This window comes from Mirounga angustirostris, unplaced genomic scaffold (assembly GCF_029215605.1).
Source record: "Mirounga angustirostris isolate CCGP_5_RB_7025 unplaced genomic scaffold, mMirAng1.0.hap1 SCAF_9, whole genome shotgun sequence".
NCBI lineage: Eukaryota > Metazoa > Chordata > Mammalia > Carnivora > Phocidae > Mirounga > Mirounga angustirostris.
This window is the reverse complement of record NW_026991717.1, coordinates 17483603-17502652: the sequence shown is the minus strand read 5'-3', so window position 1 is coordinate 17502652 and position 19050 is coordinate 17483603. Positions and strand designations below refer to the sequence as shown.

The following is a 19050-nucleotide window of genomic DNA, read 5'->3' as shown; positions in this document are numbered from 1 at the left end:
TCACCCCCGCCTGCCCCACCCCGTGTTGGGGTGTGTATGAAGTACCACACTCACATTCCCTGCTGCTGGAAGGGGGAGTTGGTATCTCTTCTGAGGGGTTATACTGTTTCATGTAGTATAGTAGCTCTAGGATGGCCCCCACTATGGACTGAATGTTTGTGTCCCTCAAAATGCATATGTTGAAACCCTCATCCCCAATGTGATGGTATTTAGAGGTGGAGCCTTTGGGAGACAATCAGGTTTAGATGAGGTCATGAGGGTGGGGCCCCCAGCATGGGATTAGTGACCCTTAAAAAGGTATGATGAGACTAGAACTCTGTCCGCATGCATGAAAGAAAGTCTGTGTGAGGCCATAAACAGGAAGCGGGCCCCCACCCAAAACCCAACCATGCTGGCACCCTGATCTCAGACTTTCAGCCTCCAGAACTGTGAGAAATAAATGTGTGTTGTTTACGCTCCCCGTCTATGGTATCCTATTATAGTAGCCCGAGCCGACTAAGACAGTTCCCAGTGAAGTGCACTTTCTAATATCCACACTCTAGTGTAATCTCCTCCCCTGCTGAGTCCGAGCTGGTCTGTGACTCATTTTAACCAAGAGAATTCAGCTGGGTCGGGGCCTGACCTACACCTTCAGCATCTGGCTACCCTATTGGGGAGGCCTCATGTGGGGAGGACAGAGGCCTTGCTGTCCCAGGACCCCAGTCATGCCTCCATGATCCTGCCCCAGCCTCCATATTAACACAACCAATGAGAGACCCAAGCAAGATCAGCAGAAGAACTGCCCGGCTGAGCTGAGCCCTCCCACAGTGCTGGGAGAGATAACTAAGTGGTGGTTGTTTAACACCATCCCCCTGTTACGTGGGGATTTTAACAAAGCCTGCTCTTTTCCGTATCTGAAAGTTTTCTGGTGTTTTATGGCATCAAGATCTAGAAGTCATCTTCTCAGATGACGGCAGGAGAATCCGAAAGGGAACAGTGTCTGAGATGCTGGTTTACTGAAAGTGTCTCAGAATTTGAGGGATCCTAAAGAGAAGTCATATGGATAGACTTACAATAAAGGCTGTATTGTAAATCCAGGGCCATCAAAATGTGGATGTCTCCCCAGGAACAGGGGAAGATGTGGGGACAGTGGTGACTCCCAGGCTCTTCTGGAGGCAGGGTTCGGAGGATGGCAAGCCAGTTGAAAGAGGATCTTGCTAAGGGAAGTTCATGATTAAATGTAAATATTTGATGTATTTGAGCTGAACTAAGACTTTACAGGTTATTATTGTATTTGGTTGAATGCTCACAGCTGCTTTGCAAACCAAGACAGGGAGAAGAAAGGAGGACCTGGTCAACCTGGGCCACAGTCTTCCCACCTGTACAATGGGAACAATAACCATACGGTATCCACCACAAAGATTATTGGGACCCCAGAGAGGTCAAGCAAACTGGCAAAAAAGAGGGAGCAGTTCGAGTGTGGAATGAGGGCTGGAAGCCAGGCAGTGGTAAATGAACTTGAAAATTAATAGAAATCATTGTCTCTCTCTCCCTCCTTCCTTCTCTTTCTCTCTCTCTCTCTTTTTCCTTGATCAGTCTGGCTAGAGGTTTATCAATTTTATTGATTTTTTTTTCTCAAAGAACCAGGTTTTGGTTTCTTTGATTTTCATTGTTAGGATTCTGTTCTCTGTTTCACTGATTTCTTCTTTGATCTTTTTATTTCCTTTCTTCTCCTTAGTTCAGGTTTAATTTGCTCTTCTTTTTCTAGTTTCTTACGATAGAAACTGAGTCATTGATTTGAGACCTTTCTTCTTTACCAGTATTGTTGTTCAGTGCTACAAATTTCCCCCTAAGTTCTGCATTAGCAGCACGCCACGAGTTTTAATATGCTGTTTTAATTTTCATTCATGTCCAAAGACTTTCTAATATCGCTTTCGACTTCTTCTTTGGGCCATGGCTTATTTAGAAGTGCATTTAGTTTCCAAATATTTTGGGATTTTCCAGATATCATTCTGTTGTTGATTTCTAATTTAAATCCACTGTGGCCAGGGAACATACTTTGCATGACTTGGGTCCTTTTGAATTTCTTCAGACTTGTTTTGTGGCCCAGGATATGGTCTATCTTGAACGTATGGTAAATGTTCTATATGTACTTGAAAGAGTGTGTATTCTGCAGATCTTTTGGAGTGTTCTATAAATGTCAATTAGAGCAAGTTGACTGATGGTTTGTTTGAGTGTTACGTACATTTGCTGATTTTCTGTCTGTGATCTATCGCTTATTGAGACAGGGGTACTAAAATCTTTAACTAAGGGTGCCTGGGTGGCTCAGTTGGTTGTCTGCCTTCTGCTCAGGTCATGATCCCGGGGTCCTGCTCTCCCTCTCCCTCTGCCTGACACTCCCCCTGCTTATGCGCTCTCTCTGTCAAATAAATAAATAAAATCTTAAAAAAAAAAAAATAAAATCTCTGACTAAAATTGTGGATTTTTGTATTGTCCTTATGCTTCTACTTGTTTTTGCTTCATATATTTTGGAAGTGCTGTCATTAGGGACGTAAATGTAAACTGTTATGTCTTCTGGATTAACTGACCTCGATTAATTGGTTGCTTATTCCATAACTGCTAAATGGCTCTCTGACTCCAAATTTGACCTCTTCGAACACAATTACCAAGACAGGTAAAGGACAAGAATAATTTTACAAGTGTCAAAAAAGAGGATGATTGGGGATTAACATAAGAATAAAAAAATAAAAAAAATAAAAAAAGAGGATGACCCCAGCAGCCTGAGGACCGATACCCGAAATGCATCTTGTGGCTCCCCAAACATTTCCCCACCCCTTGGGGACCCAGTGCCTGAAGTTTGACCACCATAGATCCTTTGGGTTCATTAGTCCCTGTCTGGATATTTTTGCAAATGCCTGCAGGATGGGAAACACGGGCTCAGGGTGTACGTGAGCACCGGGGCCAGGGGTGGGAGAACAGGGAGCACGCCAGAGAGGAAAGACCCTTACTGAGGCTGGTCAGGGGAGCGGCATAATCCTCCATGATTATAGACATCAGTGCAGTGGCCAGGACCTGACCAAGGGCTTCTCAAACTGCCCCTCAGCCTGCAAGCCCAAAAGAGCCCCCGTGGGTTTTGGAATCCCGGGTGTACATCCCTGTTGTAATGCTGACATTACTTTTAATATTTATAATGTGCTGGGGTGCCTGGGTGGCTCAGTCAGTTAAGCGTCTGCCTTTGGCTCAGGTCATGATCGCGGAGTCCCAGTATCAAGCCCCACATCCCAAATTGGGCTCCCTGCTCAGCGGGGAGTCTGTTTCTTCTTCTGCCCCTCACCCCGCTCATACTCTCTCTCTCTCAAATAAATAAAATCTTAAAAAAAGAAAAAAAGATTTGTAACGTGCTTCTAATGTGACTAGATGTGAGGGTGGAGAAGAGAAAAAGTAGGCCAAAGATCTTTTTGTTAGTTTTCCTCCAGATTCTGTCCCTCCCCAGAATGAAAAGGCGCCTCAAATCTGACGCCGGGTGGCCCCGAGTAAGCAGCATGATTTCCAAGGTCATGCTTGTTTGCGTACTTTCCCCTGGTGCTGGACTGTGTGTTGCAGGATATAGTTCCATCATATTTACGGCAGCACAAATGCGCGTTAATCCCCTCAATGTTCTGGTCTAGACTCTACAAAGCAAGATAAACAGGCCAGAGTGCTTTCCATGCCGATAGAATGTGTAATCCAGAAACGACATGATGAATTTCATCAAACCTAAGCCTCAGAGACGGAACGCCAAGCATTATCAGATGAACCACCAAGAAAGCAAAAGCTCTGCTCAACTATGGCAAAGCGTAAGATGCAATTGACTGGAAGGTTCATCTAATTTGAGGATGCCCAGGTGCTTTTTTTTTTTTTCCCAGTGGTTTTTTGCATCAATAAAATATGATGGGTGAATGTGAAGGAGGACAGGAGAACATGCTCAGACTTATACATAAAAGTAGTGCAGTCATTTAAAAAGCACCCGCCTTAGTTTAACCCAGTCCAGCCAAGCACATGGTGGAAAATGAAATATGGAGCCATGCGTTTCCTTTGGAGGGGAGGGGTCTCAGTGATCGGGGATTGTAAGGGAGGTGGGAAAGGTTTCAAGAGAAGATGGACTTTCGAAAGGAAACAGGCCGTAATCCAAAGTATAAAATAAATATCCAGGAGTCCGTACCGACGTAAAGAAATGATGAAATAAACACATACATAGGTGGGGGATGAAAGAGCCAAATCTTGCTTGCAGGTGCCTTCCAAATAATTTATGCAGATACTCTGCCCTCAAGGGGGCGTCACTCCCTCCTCCCCAGTGGTGGGCTGGGCTTAGTCTGTCCTTCCAGAGTATAATGCGGAAAGGGGGTTGGGGGGGGGAGAACAACTTTACAGTGAGAAACCTGACAAGCCAGGTCATCAAGGTCAACATCAATGGTGATCAGTCATATGGATGAGTCCTTGATATGATGGGAAGAGAATGGCACTTGACCTCTGGTGCTCTTCCTCCCCCAAATCCATAATCCCAGTCCAATCATGAGAAAAACATCTGACAGATCCTAACTGAAGGCAGAGTATAATACCAGCCAGTATCCCTCAAAACTGTCAGAGCCACAAAACCAGGAAAGGCTAAGAAACTGTAACAGATGAAAGGAGCCTAAGGAGACCTGAGGACTGAGTGTGATGTCGTAACCTGGATGGGATCCCGGAACAGGAAAAGGACACTAGGTAACAACTAGGGAAAGCCGAATAAACTATGGACTTTAGTTAATAATACGTTAATGTTGGTTTATTCATTGTGACAAAAGTACCATACCGATGTAAGATGTTAATAAGGGGGAAAGTAGGTGTGGGATATATGGAAACTCCCTGTACAATCGTCATAACTTTTCTGTACATCTCAATGTGGTTTTTATTTTATTTCTTTATTTTATTTTTTTAAGATTTTATGTATTTATTTGAGATAGAAAGCGAGAGAGAGAGAGAGAGAGAGCACGAGCAGGGGGTAGAGGGAAAGAGAGAAGCAGATTCTATGCTGACAGGGAGCCCCACATGAGGCTTGATCCTAGGACCTCAGGATCATGACCTGAACCGAAGGCAGATGCTTAACCGACTGAGCCACCCAGGCGCCCTATTTTTTATTATTTTTTAAAGTCAGCTCCATGCCCAGAATGGAACCCATTGCGGGGCTTGAACTCACAACAACCCTGAGATCAGGACCTGAGCTGAGATCAAGTCAGATGCTTAACTGATGGATCCACCCAGGCTCCCCTCATCTCAATGTGTTTTTAAGTAAAAAGTTTATTTAAACAGACAGGAGAGAAGTTGGAGAGTCTGCCCTGCTTTGGCACTGGGAGAGAGTTGAATACTCTGCATTTGCCGGGGGGTAGGGGGCAGGGGACCCACAGATAGGCCCTGGAAACGTGCTGCTGTCATTTTGAAAGATCTTACTCTGGATTCCTCAGGTTGTCCTCCTGTCAATGTGGGAATGGATTTAGGGTTTAGCGAGAACTAAACCTTTGACTCACTTGTCTGCAAATGGCAAGTTCTCCCCCAAGTAAGCAGACTAAACGCATTTCGCTGGATGTTTAATAAAAGCGCAGTGTTTATGTGGAGGGCTGTGAAACCATAGCAGACACTCTCATGAACATGGAAAACCCACCAGCGTGTGGGTTTTCTCTTTACTCATCTTTTTCCAGGGGCTTCTCTGCAACCCAGCTTCCTGTGCGGGGTCTCACTGCCACAGGAAGAAGCCTTCTGCCCAGGCTCCAGGCTCCTTGCCATGTGCTCACATATGCCCACTATTCTGGTGACTTCTTGTTCCACTACAAAATGAGAATGAGGGGACAGTGCTGCTTCGTGAGGTCCTGGGCCAGCACATGCAGGAACAAGGCTACTTCTCTTCCCACCAATAAAATGGGCTCACACTACAGTCATCAGACTGAAGAGAAGACATGTTAGAAATCATGAGGAAAGGGGCACCTGGGTGGCTCAGTCGGTTAAGCATCTGTCTTTGACTCAGGTCATGATCCCAGGGTCCTGGGATACAGCCCTGCATGGGGGGGGCGGTCCTTGCTCAGCAGGGAATTTGCTTCTCCCTCTCTCTCTGCCCCTCCCCTTCACTCTCTCTCTCTCAAATAAATAAATAAAATCTTAAAATAATAATAATAATAATCCACAAAGTAGCGGTCTAACAGATGAATCAAGAGAGGATATAGATGAATCAAAGAAATGATTTACTTTTACTCAGAAAGGCAAACAGTCCCCTGCTTGTCCCTGAGTGGGTGGCGCAGGACCCACCCTTCACTGTAAAGTGCCATTTGGCTGGTGCTTCTTGAGCTCTTCTGATGTGCTGCCCTTTATTCTTTATTATTATTATTTTTTAAAGCAACATGTAATAAAGGCATGACACCACTTCATCTTTGGAGGAAAGAGAAATTATTCTGTATCAAGTTTATGAAATCTGGCAAGAACCTTGACCCTCTGGCCACCCAGGCTGGGTTTATCTTATGTGCAGTTACATAATGTCTTGGCCCAACTGATTCATGGTGTGATTTACAAAACTTTTGTTTTATTTGCTGCCTTTCCAGGCTCAGGCACTTGTAGAAGAGCTAAGGACATAATTCCTTTTGAAAGAATGTGAAGTGGTCCTGGCTCCAGAATTAAAGTGTCCAAAAACCAGGAGATAATGATGCAGCCCTTGCATTCATAAGTCACTAGATAAAACTTATGGGCAGGGAGGGAGGGGCATCCACAATGGGCCAGCTCGATGTTAAATACTCTGGCAGATGCTGTTGATAAATAGTATTAAGTCCCCCTTCTGGGAGCTTGGAGGAAATGCCTCTTTTCACTGTGGACTTCTAGCATTTATATTATTTTTCTATATTTCCTTCTTTTTAAAAACACTCTTCTCCCATTTAAGACCAGCTACAACAAGGAGCACCCATCTGGCTCTGTTGGAGGAGCGTGCGACTCTTGATCTTGGGGTCATGAGCTCAAGCCCCACATGGGGTGTAGAGATTACTTGAATAAAAACATTTAAGAGCAACTACACCAAAAATGCATTCAAGTTGTTATTTGTTAATAGCTCACCTCTAAGAGAGGTGAGATGCTGTAAGTGTGCAATAAGACTTTCTTTTCCTCCCTGCGATTCCATAATGCCCACTTACGAGGCCTGCCATGGAGTAAGTGCGCATTAAACATTGCCCATGATATTGACAAGGCTGACCTTGCTAGGAGAGAGCATGGGGATAGAAAAGAAAAGAACAGCATTGGGGCGCCTGGGTGGCTCAGTTGGTTGGGCGTCTGACTTCAGTTCAGGTCATGGTGCCTCTTCTCCTGGCTTGTACTCTCTCTCTCTCTCTCTCTCTCAAATAAATAAAATCTTAAATAAGAAAAGAATAGCATTCATTCATGAATCTAGCCACTGAAACACATGTTTCAGGCTAGGCCCTCTGTGGGGATGCAGACATGTTGATAGAGGTCCCCACAGACAGTGTGGTGCTTATACTGACCTAGGGAGCTATGTGCCCTTTTGTGCATTATTTCACCCATCTGACTTTCCATATCTGTATAATGGGTCAAACGTATGTACATGAACTAGGTTGGACCTTTGCCTTAATATGGCTGCTTAGATGATCAGCCCTGCAAAGGATGTTCCATTGGCAGTCTGCTGGCAACTTAGAGTGGATGCTACCAGTGAGGTTCCAAACCAGAATGAGAAAGTCTAACACTGAGTGGAGCCTGCAGACCTGTTAGTGGAGGCCACAGAATGACCCAGGGTGGCCCAGGAAGTGAGAATGGTCCTGCAGATTGACAGTGAAGAGAGCCTCTAAATTAATCACAAGTGACTCTGCCCTGGAGAAAAAAGCCAGAAAGAAGAGCGGAGCAAAACCAGAGACCCAGAGCAGGGACTGGAGGAGGAGGCCAATGGGGGTGGCAGTGGGTGCCAGAGGCCGGGCTTGGGCTCGCTTCCTCATCAGCTATTAGGGAGGCTTCTGTTTTGGTCATCACCACTGTGGTACCTCCTGAGCTAGGAGACTGAGCAGCGGGTTGCCTTGTCCATGTCTCAGAGCTGGGAAGCGGGCGGCAATGAGCTCACAGCCAAGGGTCTGCCATGATGACATGGCCGTAGGGCTAAGGCATTTGTGTGTGTCTCCTCACTTTGCTCACCCGGGGGGTCACTGGGTAGTGTGGTTCTGGATGTTTCTTGAGTTCTAGGAAGTTTATAAAGCATTATTGTGCTGGAAGTAGTCCTCCTCCTCTGAACTAGATGCTGTTTTCCCGCAGGGGGAAGAGTGGGATGAACCTGGACTTCACTCACCAGGACCATCTGAGACTGGAATCTAGATGGCATGTGTCCTTGGGCCAGATATCAACCTCCCTGCACACCCATTTCCCCACCTGCACAATGGGAATAAATATCGATTTCTCTGGACTGCAGGAAGAACGCCACAGGCTCCTCTGCCTAGAGTGTCCCATGTGGTACCCAGCACACAGTGGTTTGAGAACTTATTCCCACTTGCCAGAAATCAGTCTGTCCTTCATCCTGCTTCCACCCGATGGCCATCCCACTGACCTCTGGGGTGGGGGTGGGGAGTAGTTGCCTCTCATTTTGCTTTAGGTTCCTTTCTTCCATATATTCTCCAGAATGAAGTGAATCTCTTCCTCTTCAGAGTATCTCACAATGTAGCACTTCTCCGAATCCACTTCAAGTTATAATGATTTTACTTAAGGGCCACCTCCTCTCCCTAGACAGGAAACCCCTGTTGGGAACTGTGGTATAAGAAAGAATATATCTGGGTTTTGTCCCTAGCTCCAGGCACAGAGCTTCAAAACCCCTGGAATTTCCTGAGTGGCAGGAGTGTCTTTGTTATGCTAATGAGGTGACAGTCGGGGTGGGGCTCCATGCTTCTGGATGCCAGGTGCCCCTCTTGGTGCTTATTTTTATGAAAACGTCTTCATTTCATTCTTGTTCTTGAAAAATAATTTCTTGAAAAATAATTTCAGGTTGATATTTTCCCCCGCCAGCACTTTGAAGATATTTCTCCACTGTTCTCCGGTTTTTACTATTGTTTTAGAGAAATTTACTCTCAGTCTCATTGTATGGCCAGTTTCTACAGGTGGCCTATCTTTTCTCTCAGGCAACTTTTCAGATCTCTTTGTCTTTGGTTTTGTGTGGTTTTACTGTGTGCGTAGGTGTGGCTTTTGTTAGTCTTTGCTTGGTATAGTTTGTACCTCTTAGCTCTGTGGATTCATGTCTTTCATCACTCCTAGAATCGTCTTAATCATTGTTTTCAAATATTGCTTCTCTTCCATTCTTATTAGTCTCTCCTCATGGAACTCCTATTAGCCATATGTTAGAATATCTCATTTTATTATCCATACCTCTTAATTTCTTTTTTCACTTCTTTGTCCTCCTTTTTTTAATCTGCCCTTTGAATAATATCTTCAGATCTATCTTCTAGTTCACTAATTTTCTCTTCATCACTCAGTAAACTAATATATATATGTATATTTATGTGTATATTTCACAATTCACCCAATTAAAGTCTATAATTTAAAAAATTGAAGTGTGTAATGCAATGATTTTTAGTATATTCGCAAAGTTGTGCAACCATGAATTTTAGAATCTTTTCATCACCCCTGAAGTAACCCTGTACCCATCAACAGTCATTCCCTATTTCCCCCAATCCTCCCGCACTTGCCCTCAGCAACCGCTAACCTACTTTATGTCTCAACAGATTTGCTTCATCTGGACATTCACCTAAATGGAATCCTACATTGTCATCTTTTGTGACTGGTATCTTTCAGTTAGTGTAATTCTAAACTGCCATATAAGCCATCTGTTGAATTCTTCACCTCAACAATTTTTTTAAATTTCTATAAGCTCTCTTACTCCCTTTTTCAATTAACCTGATCTTTTGATAGTCTTTCCCCCCCCCGATAGTCTCATTTTTGTGATTCCGTCTTTACTTCTTTAAGTATTTCACAGACAGTTATGCTATTTTATGATGATGTCTAGCAGAATGATTTAGCATCTCATGTTCTTGAGATTCTAAATCTGCTTCTACTGATTTTTACTCAAAGCTGTCTGTTTCTTTATGTATTTGGTGATATCTGGATGGAAACTACTGTTTAGCTGATCTCAGTTTGTGGAGAATCTGAGGTTTTAAATCTTCAAGAGAAGTTGCCTAGGCTTCTGCTGGGAGCTGCGGCGCTAGAAACCACAGGATCCCCTTCAAAGGGTCTAGCTTACAGTTTAAGTCTTGGTTTCATCTCAAGCTGAATGCTGATAATGGTGTTCCCCCGCCCCCCACTGCCTTTTGTGTCTCTCCTTCAGGTGGCAGCCCTTCCTATGTGTGATGTATACATGCACACGTTGTCATGTATGCAAGCTTTCCTGGAAAGCATCGCACTGCATGCCCAGCAATGCACCGAAGTTCTGTCCTATCTAGTTTATCTACAGGGGAAGGGCTCCTCAGAGCACCTAGTTTGCCATCCTATTTCTGCTGCCTGGAAGCCCCTAGCCTGCTTCTGTTTCTGCCCTGCTTCTCTGGCTTTATTGGTCAACCTTGAGTTTCCCAAATAATCTTCTCTATCATTCCATTTCCTGTGTGACTCTCCAAACTCAGAATCTATTGGCTCACAGCTAATAGAATAGCTTCCTGGTAATAAGGATGATATCTGTGAGCACCAGCAGTGTGCCCTGACCAAGGTTTTTTTGTTTTTGTTTTTGTTTTTTAAAGATTTTATTTATTTGAGAGACAGAGCATGAGTGGGGGCAGAGGCAGAGGGAGAGGGAGAAGCAGACTCCCTGCTGAGCAAGGAGCCCAACGTGGGGCTCGATCCTAGGACCCTGAGATCATGACCTGTGCCAAAGGCAGATGTTTAACCCACTGAGCCACCCAGGTGCCCCCATTCCAAGGGTTTTACATGTGTTAATTCCCATAGTCATAACAACCATCCCACTTTGCAGATAAGGAAACGGAGGTAGAGAAAAGCTGGGGGGGCTTGTTTTAGGTCCCACAGGTTGCAGTTGTTGGAGCTGGAAGGCAAACTCAGGCAGCCTGGCTTGTTTCCCTTTTTCATGATGGCAAAAAGAAATAGAAGGGCTCAGGGCCATCCAACATTCAGCAGAAAAAGCCCTGTTTTTCGAGGAAAAGGCTACAGACACCTGGGAGCTCACGAAAGCCCTGACCTGGCCTTTCTGGTATATTGTGTACTGCAGTGAGACTTGGCAGTGAGTCTGGGGTTCTCTGAGCTTTTTTTCTGGCTGGAAAAAAAAAAACAAACCCAGCAACAACAAAACAACCCAAATTCTAACTCAAGAGTCATGAGTTTCCCTGATTGCATCTGTGCAGATAGTCTAGAAAAGCAATACTACAGTGACAGCAAACCTGTGATTCAAGCAGCTTTGTGGCATTTTCAGCTAGACTGGGGAATCCTGAGAATAGACTCAAGACCCTACCTTTGACTTGATCCAATAGAGGCAGGAAACTGACAGTCAAGTGTGAAACAACAGCCAGCTGTGTTCTAAGCCACTAAGTGACACCCAACGTGGGACTGGTAGAAGGCATTTGCTTCAAGGAGGAGAGGTGGTCCCCTCTAGTCATGAGACCCTGACCCCTCCTCATCCCGTCCCAGGACGTGCTTTCTCCTGGTCGGCTACTTCCTTAAAAATAAAAGTGTGTCCTCATATGAGTGAAATCATATAATATTAGGACGCACCTTTATTACTCATATGTAGAATTTAAGAAACAAAACAGAGGGCGCCTGGGTGGCTCAGTCGGTTAGGCGACTGCCTTCGGCTCAGGTCATGATCCTGGAGTCCCAGGATCAAGTCCCACATCGGGCTCCCGGCTCAGCGGGGAGCCTGCTTCTCTCTCTGACCCTCCTCCCTCTCATGCTCTCTCTCTCTCTCTCATTCGCTCTCTCAAATAAATAAAATCTTTGAAAAAAAAAAAAAAAGAAACAAAACAGAGGAACATAGAGGAAGGGAAGGAAAAATAAAATAAGATGAAAACAGAGAGGGAGACAAACCATAAGAGACTCTTAACTCTAGGCAACAAACAGAGGGTTGCCGGAGGGGATGGGGGTGGGGGTCTGGGGTAACTGGGTGATGGGCCTTAAGGAGGGCACTTGATGGAATGAGCACTGGGTGTTATATGCAACTGATGAATTACTGGATTCTACCTCTGAAACTAATAATACACTGTATGTTAATGAATTTGAATTTAAATAATAAAAAAGGCATGTCCTTTATAATAGCAACCACTATTAAGCACTTACCTTGTGCCAGGTGCTGTAAAAAGCTGTTTTTACAGACTTCCATGTTTACTTGTTTTACATGCTTGTCTCTTTTACTCTTCCTCTGTAACATCCGCACTATTATCCACCCACTTCATGCATAAGGAAACTGAGGCTGGGGGAAATGACTTTCCCAAGGTCCCAGGGTCAGAAAAGGGTGGGGATCATGGGAACCTAGCTCTTGGGGCAGCAGAGCCTGCTTTCGGGCACTCCCCGTCCTCCCCAGGAGTGTCCCCACAATCTCTTCTTTACCACACAGCCAGAAGGGCCACCTGGGGGCAGGCTAGGCACAACCCAAGGACCAAAGGCTAGTCCTTCTGCCAGGGTCCTGAGTATTTGTCTTCTCCCCTCTGATGTGGACCTGGCTACCAAGGGGCCTTGCACACTGGGTTTCTCAGCCACAGGAGGAATCGGTGGGGCCCTGAGCTGCAGGGTCTGGGCCTAGTGGGAGTTTACCTTCACTGCTTCCCAGCTGGAATTCACCAGGTACTGCCGGAAGGGTCCAAAACCTGAAGCCAAAGAGACCCTGGTTAGCTCAGGTCAGGCTTAGTTGGGTCTCTGCACCTGGGCTGCTCCCCAAATTCCCATAGGAGCTTCCTGATGCTCCCAGGGCCATGGGGGGCTCCGAGCACTCCACACATGCCCCTTCTTGAAGAATGCAACCTCACTGATCTGGGAGCATTTTCAGAGTTCTCTGTGGCAGGCATTGTGGGGCAGCCAAAAAGGAACAAGCTGCTGACCCACCCCCAAGCTAGGAAGGCTTGAGAAAGTGCACAAGTGTCTGGTTAAAATGCACGCTTTGTTAAGAGCCTAGAAACACACCCGTGTGAATATGCCCAGTAGTTTGCTAGGAGAGGTGCAAAGTCAATTCAGTGGAGGAGGGTGGCCTTTTCAACAAATGGGGCTGGAACAACAGGATACCCAGAGGCAAAAACATGAATCCTCAACCTCAGTCTCGCACCTTGGACAAAAATTAACTCAAAGTGGATCATGGCCTTCAATGAAAAAAGGAAAACCATAAAACTTTTACGGGGGAAAAAGGGAGAAAATCTTGAGACCTACCCTTAGGCAAGTGCTTGACACCAAGAGCACACCATGATCTATGAAAGTAAACGTTAATAAACTGGACCCCACCCAAGTGCAACTTTTGCTGCACAAAAACGCCTTTTGAGAGAATGAAAAGAAAATTACAGACAGGAGGAAAAAAGAAAAAAACAGTTACAGACCACACATCTGATGAAGGCCTCGTATGTAGAACATATAAAGAACTCTCAAAACTCAACATTAAAAAAACAACCCAATTAGAAAGCTGGCAAAATACACAAAGGGACATTTCACTGAAGAAGATCTATGTACAGACAGCAAACAAGCATAGCAGGGGATGTCTGACATCTCTTACCAGCAGGGAAACATGAATTAAAACCATGATGAGATATTATCACACTTCTAGAAGAGCGGCTAAAATAGAAATACCGATAACCCCCAAAGCTGACAAGGATGAGGAGAAACTGGCTCATACCCATTGCTTAGTGGGAATGTAAAACGGTACTGCCACTCTGGGAAACAGTTTGCCAGATCCTTTTAAAACTGAAAGTGGACTTCCCACCACACACACTCCTGGCTATTTATCCCAGAGAAATAAAGACTAGTTTTCATGCAGAAACTTGTACACACATGTTCACAGCAGCTTTACTTGTAATAACCCAAAGCTGGAAACTACTCAAATGTCCTTCAAGAGGTGAACAATGAAGCAAGAATTCCAGATCATGCAATACTACTACTCAGCAGTGAAAAGAAAAAAGTAGAAACCACACAAATGTGTGCATCAACTGATGAATGGGTAAACAAAATGTGCGATCCATACAATGGGGGATATTATTTGTCGATAAAAGGAAGTGAAGTACTAATACATGGTACAACATGGCTGAGCTTTGAAAATATTATGCTAGGGGCGCCTGGGTGGCTCAGTTGGTTAAGCGACTGCCTTCGGCTCAGGTCATGATCCTGGAGTCCCGGGATCGAGTCCCGCATCGGGCTCCCTGCTCGGCGGGGAGTCTGCTTCTCCCTCTGACCCTCCTCCCTCTCATGCTCTCTGTCTCTCTCTCTGTCTCAAATAAATAAATAAAATCTTTAAAAAAAAAAAAAAAAGAAAATATTATGCTAAGTGAAAGAAGCCAGCCACAAAGGACCACATAGTGTATGGCCCCATTTATACGACATATCAAAAATTGGCAATCTAGAGAGACAGAAAATAGGTTAGTGGTTAGTAGATTTGGAGTGGGGGGCGTGCTGGGGGTGTGATGTGGGAAAAAAAGACAAAAGAAAAATTAAATTTCCTTACTACCTACAGCCCACTGACAAGTCCTTGAAACAGGCAGAGTGACATTCCTCTAGGAGCTCAGCTGCCTCAATGTTAATACTTTGCTAAGGGCGAAAGGCAATCTTAGCCTGACCCCTAGGATCCTGTAAGTCTTTAACATATAAAAATTCCTTTGGAAACTTCATTTATCTCTACTCCCCAAGATACATGTTGGCAGTCATCCCCCAAGCATATGGCCCACTGATATACATCTGAAGGGTCTCATAACTAAGGTTTTATTAGATGGTAATAAATGGCCTTTTCCCAACGATAGCTAGCCCCCTCAAGGTCCTGGAAACCTTGCTTCCAAAATTCCTTAGACAATTATGCCATCCCTAACCCTCTCCCAACTTGAAAGTATATGATGGGCCACTCCTCATGACCCCATTGCAGCTCCTTCTGCCCAGGGGTCCTGTCCCCATGCTTTAATAAAACCACCTTTTTGCACCAAAGATGTCTCAAGAATTCTTTCTTGGCCGCCGGCTCTGAACCCTAACATCTTTCCGACATCAGGGTGGATTAGGGAGTTATAACTAAGGGGCTCGGGATTTCTTTTCGAGGTAATTCAAATGTTCTCAAATTGGTTGTGTGATGAATGCATAACTCTATGAATATACTAATAAAAGCCATCGAACTGTCCATTTTATTTATTTTAGGGTTTTTTTTTAAGATTTTATTTTTAAGTAATTTCTATACCCAACATGCAGCTCAAGCTCACAACCCCGAGATAAAGAGTCACACACTCCACTGACTGAGCCACACATGAAAACTGTCCGTCTTAAGTGAATTGTGAATTTTATTTCAATAAAGCTGTTTAAAAAAAAAAAAAAGGAACCACTGATACATACAACAGCTTGGATGAACCTCAAAGGAAATATGCTGAGTGAAAACAAGCCAGTCTCAAAACGATACATACCGCATGATGCCGTTTATACAATATTTGTAAAATAACATCATTATAGAGGTGCAGAACAGCTTAATGGTGGTCAGGAGTTAGAGGTGGGGGAAGTGGCTTGTTTTCAACTCAGATATCTAGACACCCTGTGGCCCAGTCAAGGTGACACCTAAAATTAACCATCAAAAGATGGTGTAGGAGTGACCACACCCATGGGACCTCTTATTTTACCTCTCCTTCAGAGTGGCCCTTGCTCAGAGCTCCCGGGCCACCCCCCACCCCGGCCCCCGTAGGGGAGGCCAGTGGCTGCCAGGAGCTCAGGCTTTTAGAGGAGGAGCCAATCCTAGAAAGGATGGTGCCTTTGAAGTTCTGAGCCTCTGAGTCTAGAACCGCTAACAAGCGTGGCTCACAAGGGGTCAATCTTTCTCAGGCCATACAAAATTTTGGACAGGATGTCCTGACACCAGGAAGCCGATGGTGTCCTCTTGACACTGACTCCTATAGAATAAGACTGTAGCTGCCACTGGGGGCAGCCAGAAAAACAAAACAAAACAAAACAACTTTAGAAAATATTGAGATTCAGAAAAAATCACTGAGAAACCAGGTACCTCAGACTAAAATCACAGCGCCACACACACACAAAAATCACATTCTGCTTTAGAATCATATTCAGATCAAAACAGTCAGATCATCTCTTATCTGTTTTTAATTAGGAAAAACAACTCAGCAAGTACAGGTTTGAAGCTCTTGTTTTGTAGGGTCACATCTCACACTTTAAACTTGGCAGGCCCTCAGGGTGAAATCTGCATAAGGCTAGAGGAACCTTCTCACAATCAAGGGAGGCCCTTTGGAGGGATGCAGGTTTTCTCAGCCTCCCACTATTCTTGTTGGTGCCAGTCGGAATGCCCTGAACCTGAGGCCGTTTGTCAGAGCCCTGTCCTCCCCCACCCCCATCAGTCTCTGTGCCAACTGTCTTGGCCAGATTTCCACGCAAATCCAATTACATGAAGAGACTACCCCTGGCAGTTCAAAGCATTTTTAATAAAGGAATGCCACACTCTAGAAGCCAGTGGGCATTCCCAAATGGTGCCTGATGATCAGGTACTTCATCAAACAATCTAGAGTTTGCCAGCAAACCACAAGCTGACAGGCCAAGCGGCAGGGGTCCACGTGAGTCGAAGACATGCCAACTGGGTTTCAATATTCATATTTCATTTGTGACAAGCATTGCATTCATCAGGGGTACAGTCTCCTTAGCAATTCAAGAATATTTTGAACCACTCAATCTCTATACCCCAAATAACACAAATGAGAACAAGGGAGATAATAAAAGGTTTTCAAAAGAATTTTCTTTTCCTCAGAAGGTTAACAGGAGTTTGATTACAGCCTGAAAATATTGAGATAGTTACATTTCGATTTTCCATGTCCATAGGACTCCTTGTCTCCTGTTTCCTTCATTTCACACAATTCAAAAAACTTAAAATATGCCAGAAGTGTCTAACTAGAAAGAAGGAACTTTGTAAAGAAATCAAACCCTTCTGGGACCAGCTGTGACAATGACTGGGGGTGGCAGGTTTGGGATGAGCTGGAGAAAGGTAGGAGTGGGTGGCTACCATTCACTCTAAGTTGATCTTTTGGGGTTCAGAGTCTCCAATTGGAGGCTCTCCGGTGGTGTTCAGGGCTTTCTGAGTGGCTAAAAGCTCTTCAGCCTGTGTGTTGGGGGCCGTGTTCTCCTTTGGGGGTGGTTCTTGTAGATGGACCACTGTCCAAGCCTTACAAGGCCCCATCCTTTCTGGATCCCCAGCTCCCACTGCCTTGCTATGGAGCTGTACCCCAGGGGATGCCACATGGACCCACTGGGGTACAGCTGGTCCCATGACTCAGGGACAGCAGGTGCCAGCCTCGGATTCCTCCCCAGCTGGGCGGACGGACAAGGTCTAAGCCTGAGCCACATGCAGGCACCTTTGAATTGAAGGAGAGGAGCAGAGTGGAAAAGCCTCTCTGTCCGCTGTTTTTCAGTAGGGCATAGCAAGAAGTGATAGGCAAGCTTCCATCTGGAATTATTGGCACCACCAGTTGCCCCTCCTTTTTCCCCCGAGAGGGAACCCTTTATGAGCAGATCAGGCAAGTGCACATTCCGCGGTCAGGCTAAAAGCGCAAATGGGAAAGCAGAAAAAGTCTTACCAGTCACTACCACGCAGCTGGGCTGGGAATCCATGAAACCCAAGCGGGGAGCGTGTATCTGCGCCTCTGGGTGTCAGATGGCCGTGGCTCCGCCCAGGGCACGGGGCACTCCGACCACTGGGCGCCGCCCCCATCCCCCCGGCGGCTGCCAGCCTCAGGCTCCTCTCCGGGGGCGCCCAGCCTTGTGCCTCCCAGCCCCGCAAAGGCTGAAGACTCCTGGGTGTGGGTAGGGCGGTAAGATGATGCCCCTTGAAAGCAGAAATAGCCAGTCCGGGGCTCAGAGGCTTTGGGCAACAGACAAACAGAGGGTTGGAGCACCATCCGGGACTTTCTGGACCCTTGGGGTCGGGGTTAGGTTGTTGCTGGGTATGGATCAAAGGTGAGCCGTGAGTTTGGTGATCAACTGTCCCGGTTTGCCTGGGACTGAGGGGTTTCTGGGATTGGGACGGGGGGGGCGGGGGGAGGTACAAAAATGTGCTGTAACCCATAGAGTCCCAGGCAAATCAGGTTGGTGGGTGCCCCTACAATCTGTTTGTTTAGATTTTGTTTCCTCTCTTTAGTAATCTTCCTCCTTCCCTCCCCCCGGAGCCCCTCATTGTGTTTGGCTATGATGACTTCGTGAAATTTGGTTGCTCTTGAAACTGATTGTGCATAATATGTAAAAAAGGAAAAAGAAAACCAAAACCACAGATGAAGCTTATGGTAACAATGCTGGTTGAAAGCACGTGTCATCTATAAGCTGTAGGTGCTCAGACAAGTTCACCTCTCTGTGCCCTGTCTCCCCTTTCTGTGAAACGGATGGGATCACAGCACCCTCCTTCCTGAATGGAGCCCTCTTGAGCCTAGGGTGCATTGTCCTCAGCTCCTACAGCCCTGGGGGTGGGGGGTGGGGGGCGGGCTCACCTGGCCAGCAAAATCTACTTTTTTCTTTTTTTTTTTGGCTTCTCAGACTGTGCCCTCCCCACACCACATCCTGCCTGCCATGAGTGCTTAATGCCGCGCTGGACCACGCACCACTAAACGTTAGTCACTGCCCCATGGGGGCCTTCCACCTGGCTCTGTAGACATTCCTCCGCCTTCTTAATTGTGGCAGAGTAACTAAAGCTACCATTTGGGGCTAGTTTCTCTATCGAAGAAGTCATGTTATGCAACATCTTGACCTTTCAGAATATATTATATATATATATATATAGTTTTATATAGTTTTTATGTAGTTTCATATATAAAAGTTTTATAGTTTTTATATTTAAACTTTTATATATAACTTTTATACATAAGTTTTATATATATACATATATAAATATGTATA

At 45.4% G+C, this 19050-nt stretch overlaps 1 protein-coding gene across 1 annotated transcript in view; it reads right to left on the bottom strand.

Moving 5' to 3' along the window:
* The window catches only part of PGPEP1L (pyroglutamyl-peptidase I like), a 36493-nt gene extending 18578 nt beyond the window's left edge, over positions 1-17915 (bottom strand). The window contains exons 1-2 of the mRNA XM_045901696.1: positions 17742-17915; positions 12760-12812 (exon numbers count right to left, since the gene is read on the bottom strand). Of these exons, the coding sequence (XP_045757652.1) occupies positions 12760-12812; positions 17742-17775 (87 nt within the window). The 5' untranslated portion in view covers positions 17776-17915. The remainder of the gene's footprint in view (positions 1-12759; positions 12813-17741) is intronic.
* Between the last annotated feature and the right edge of the window lie 1135 nt (positions 17916-19050).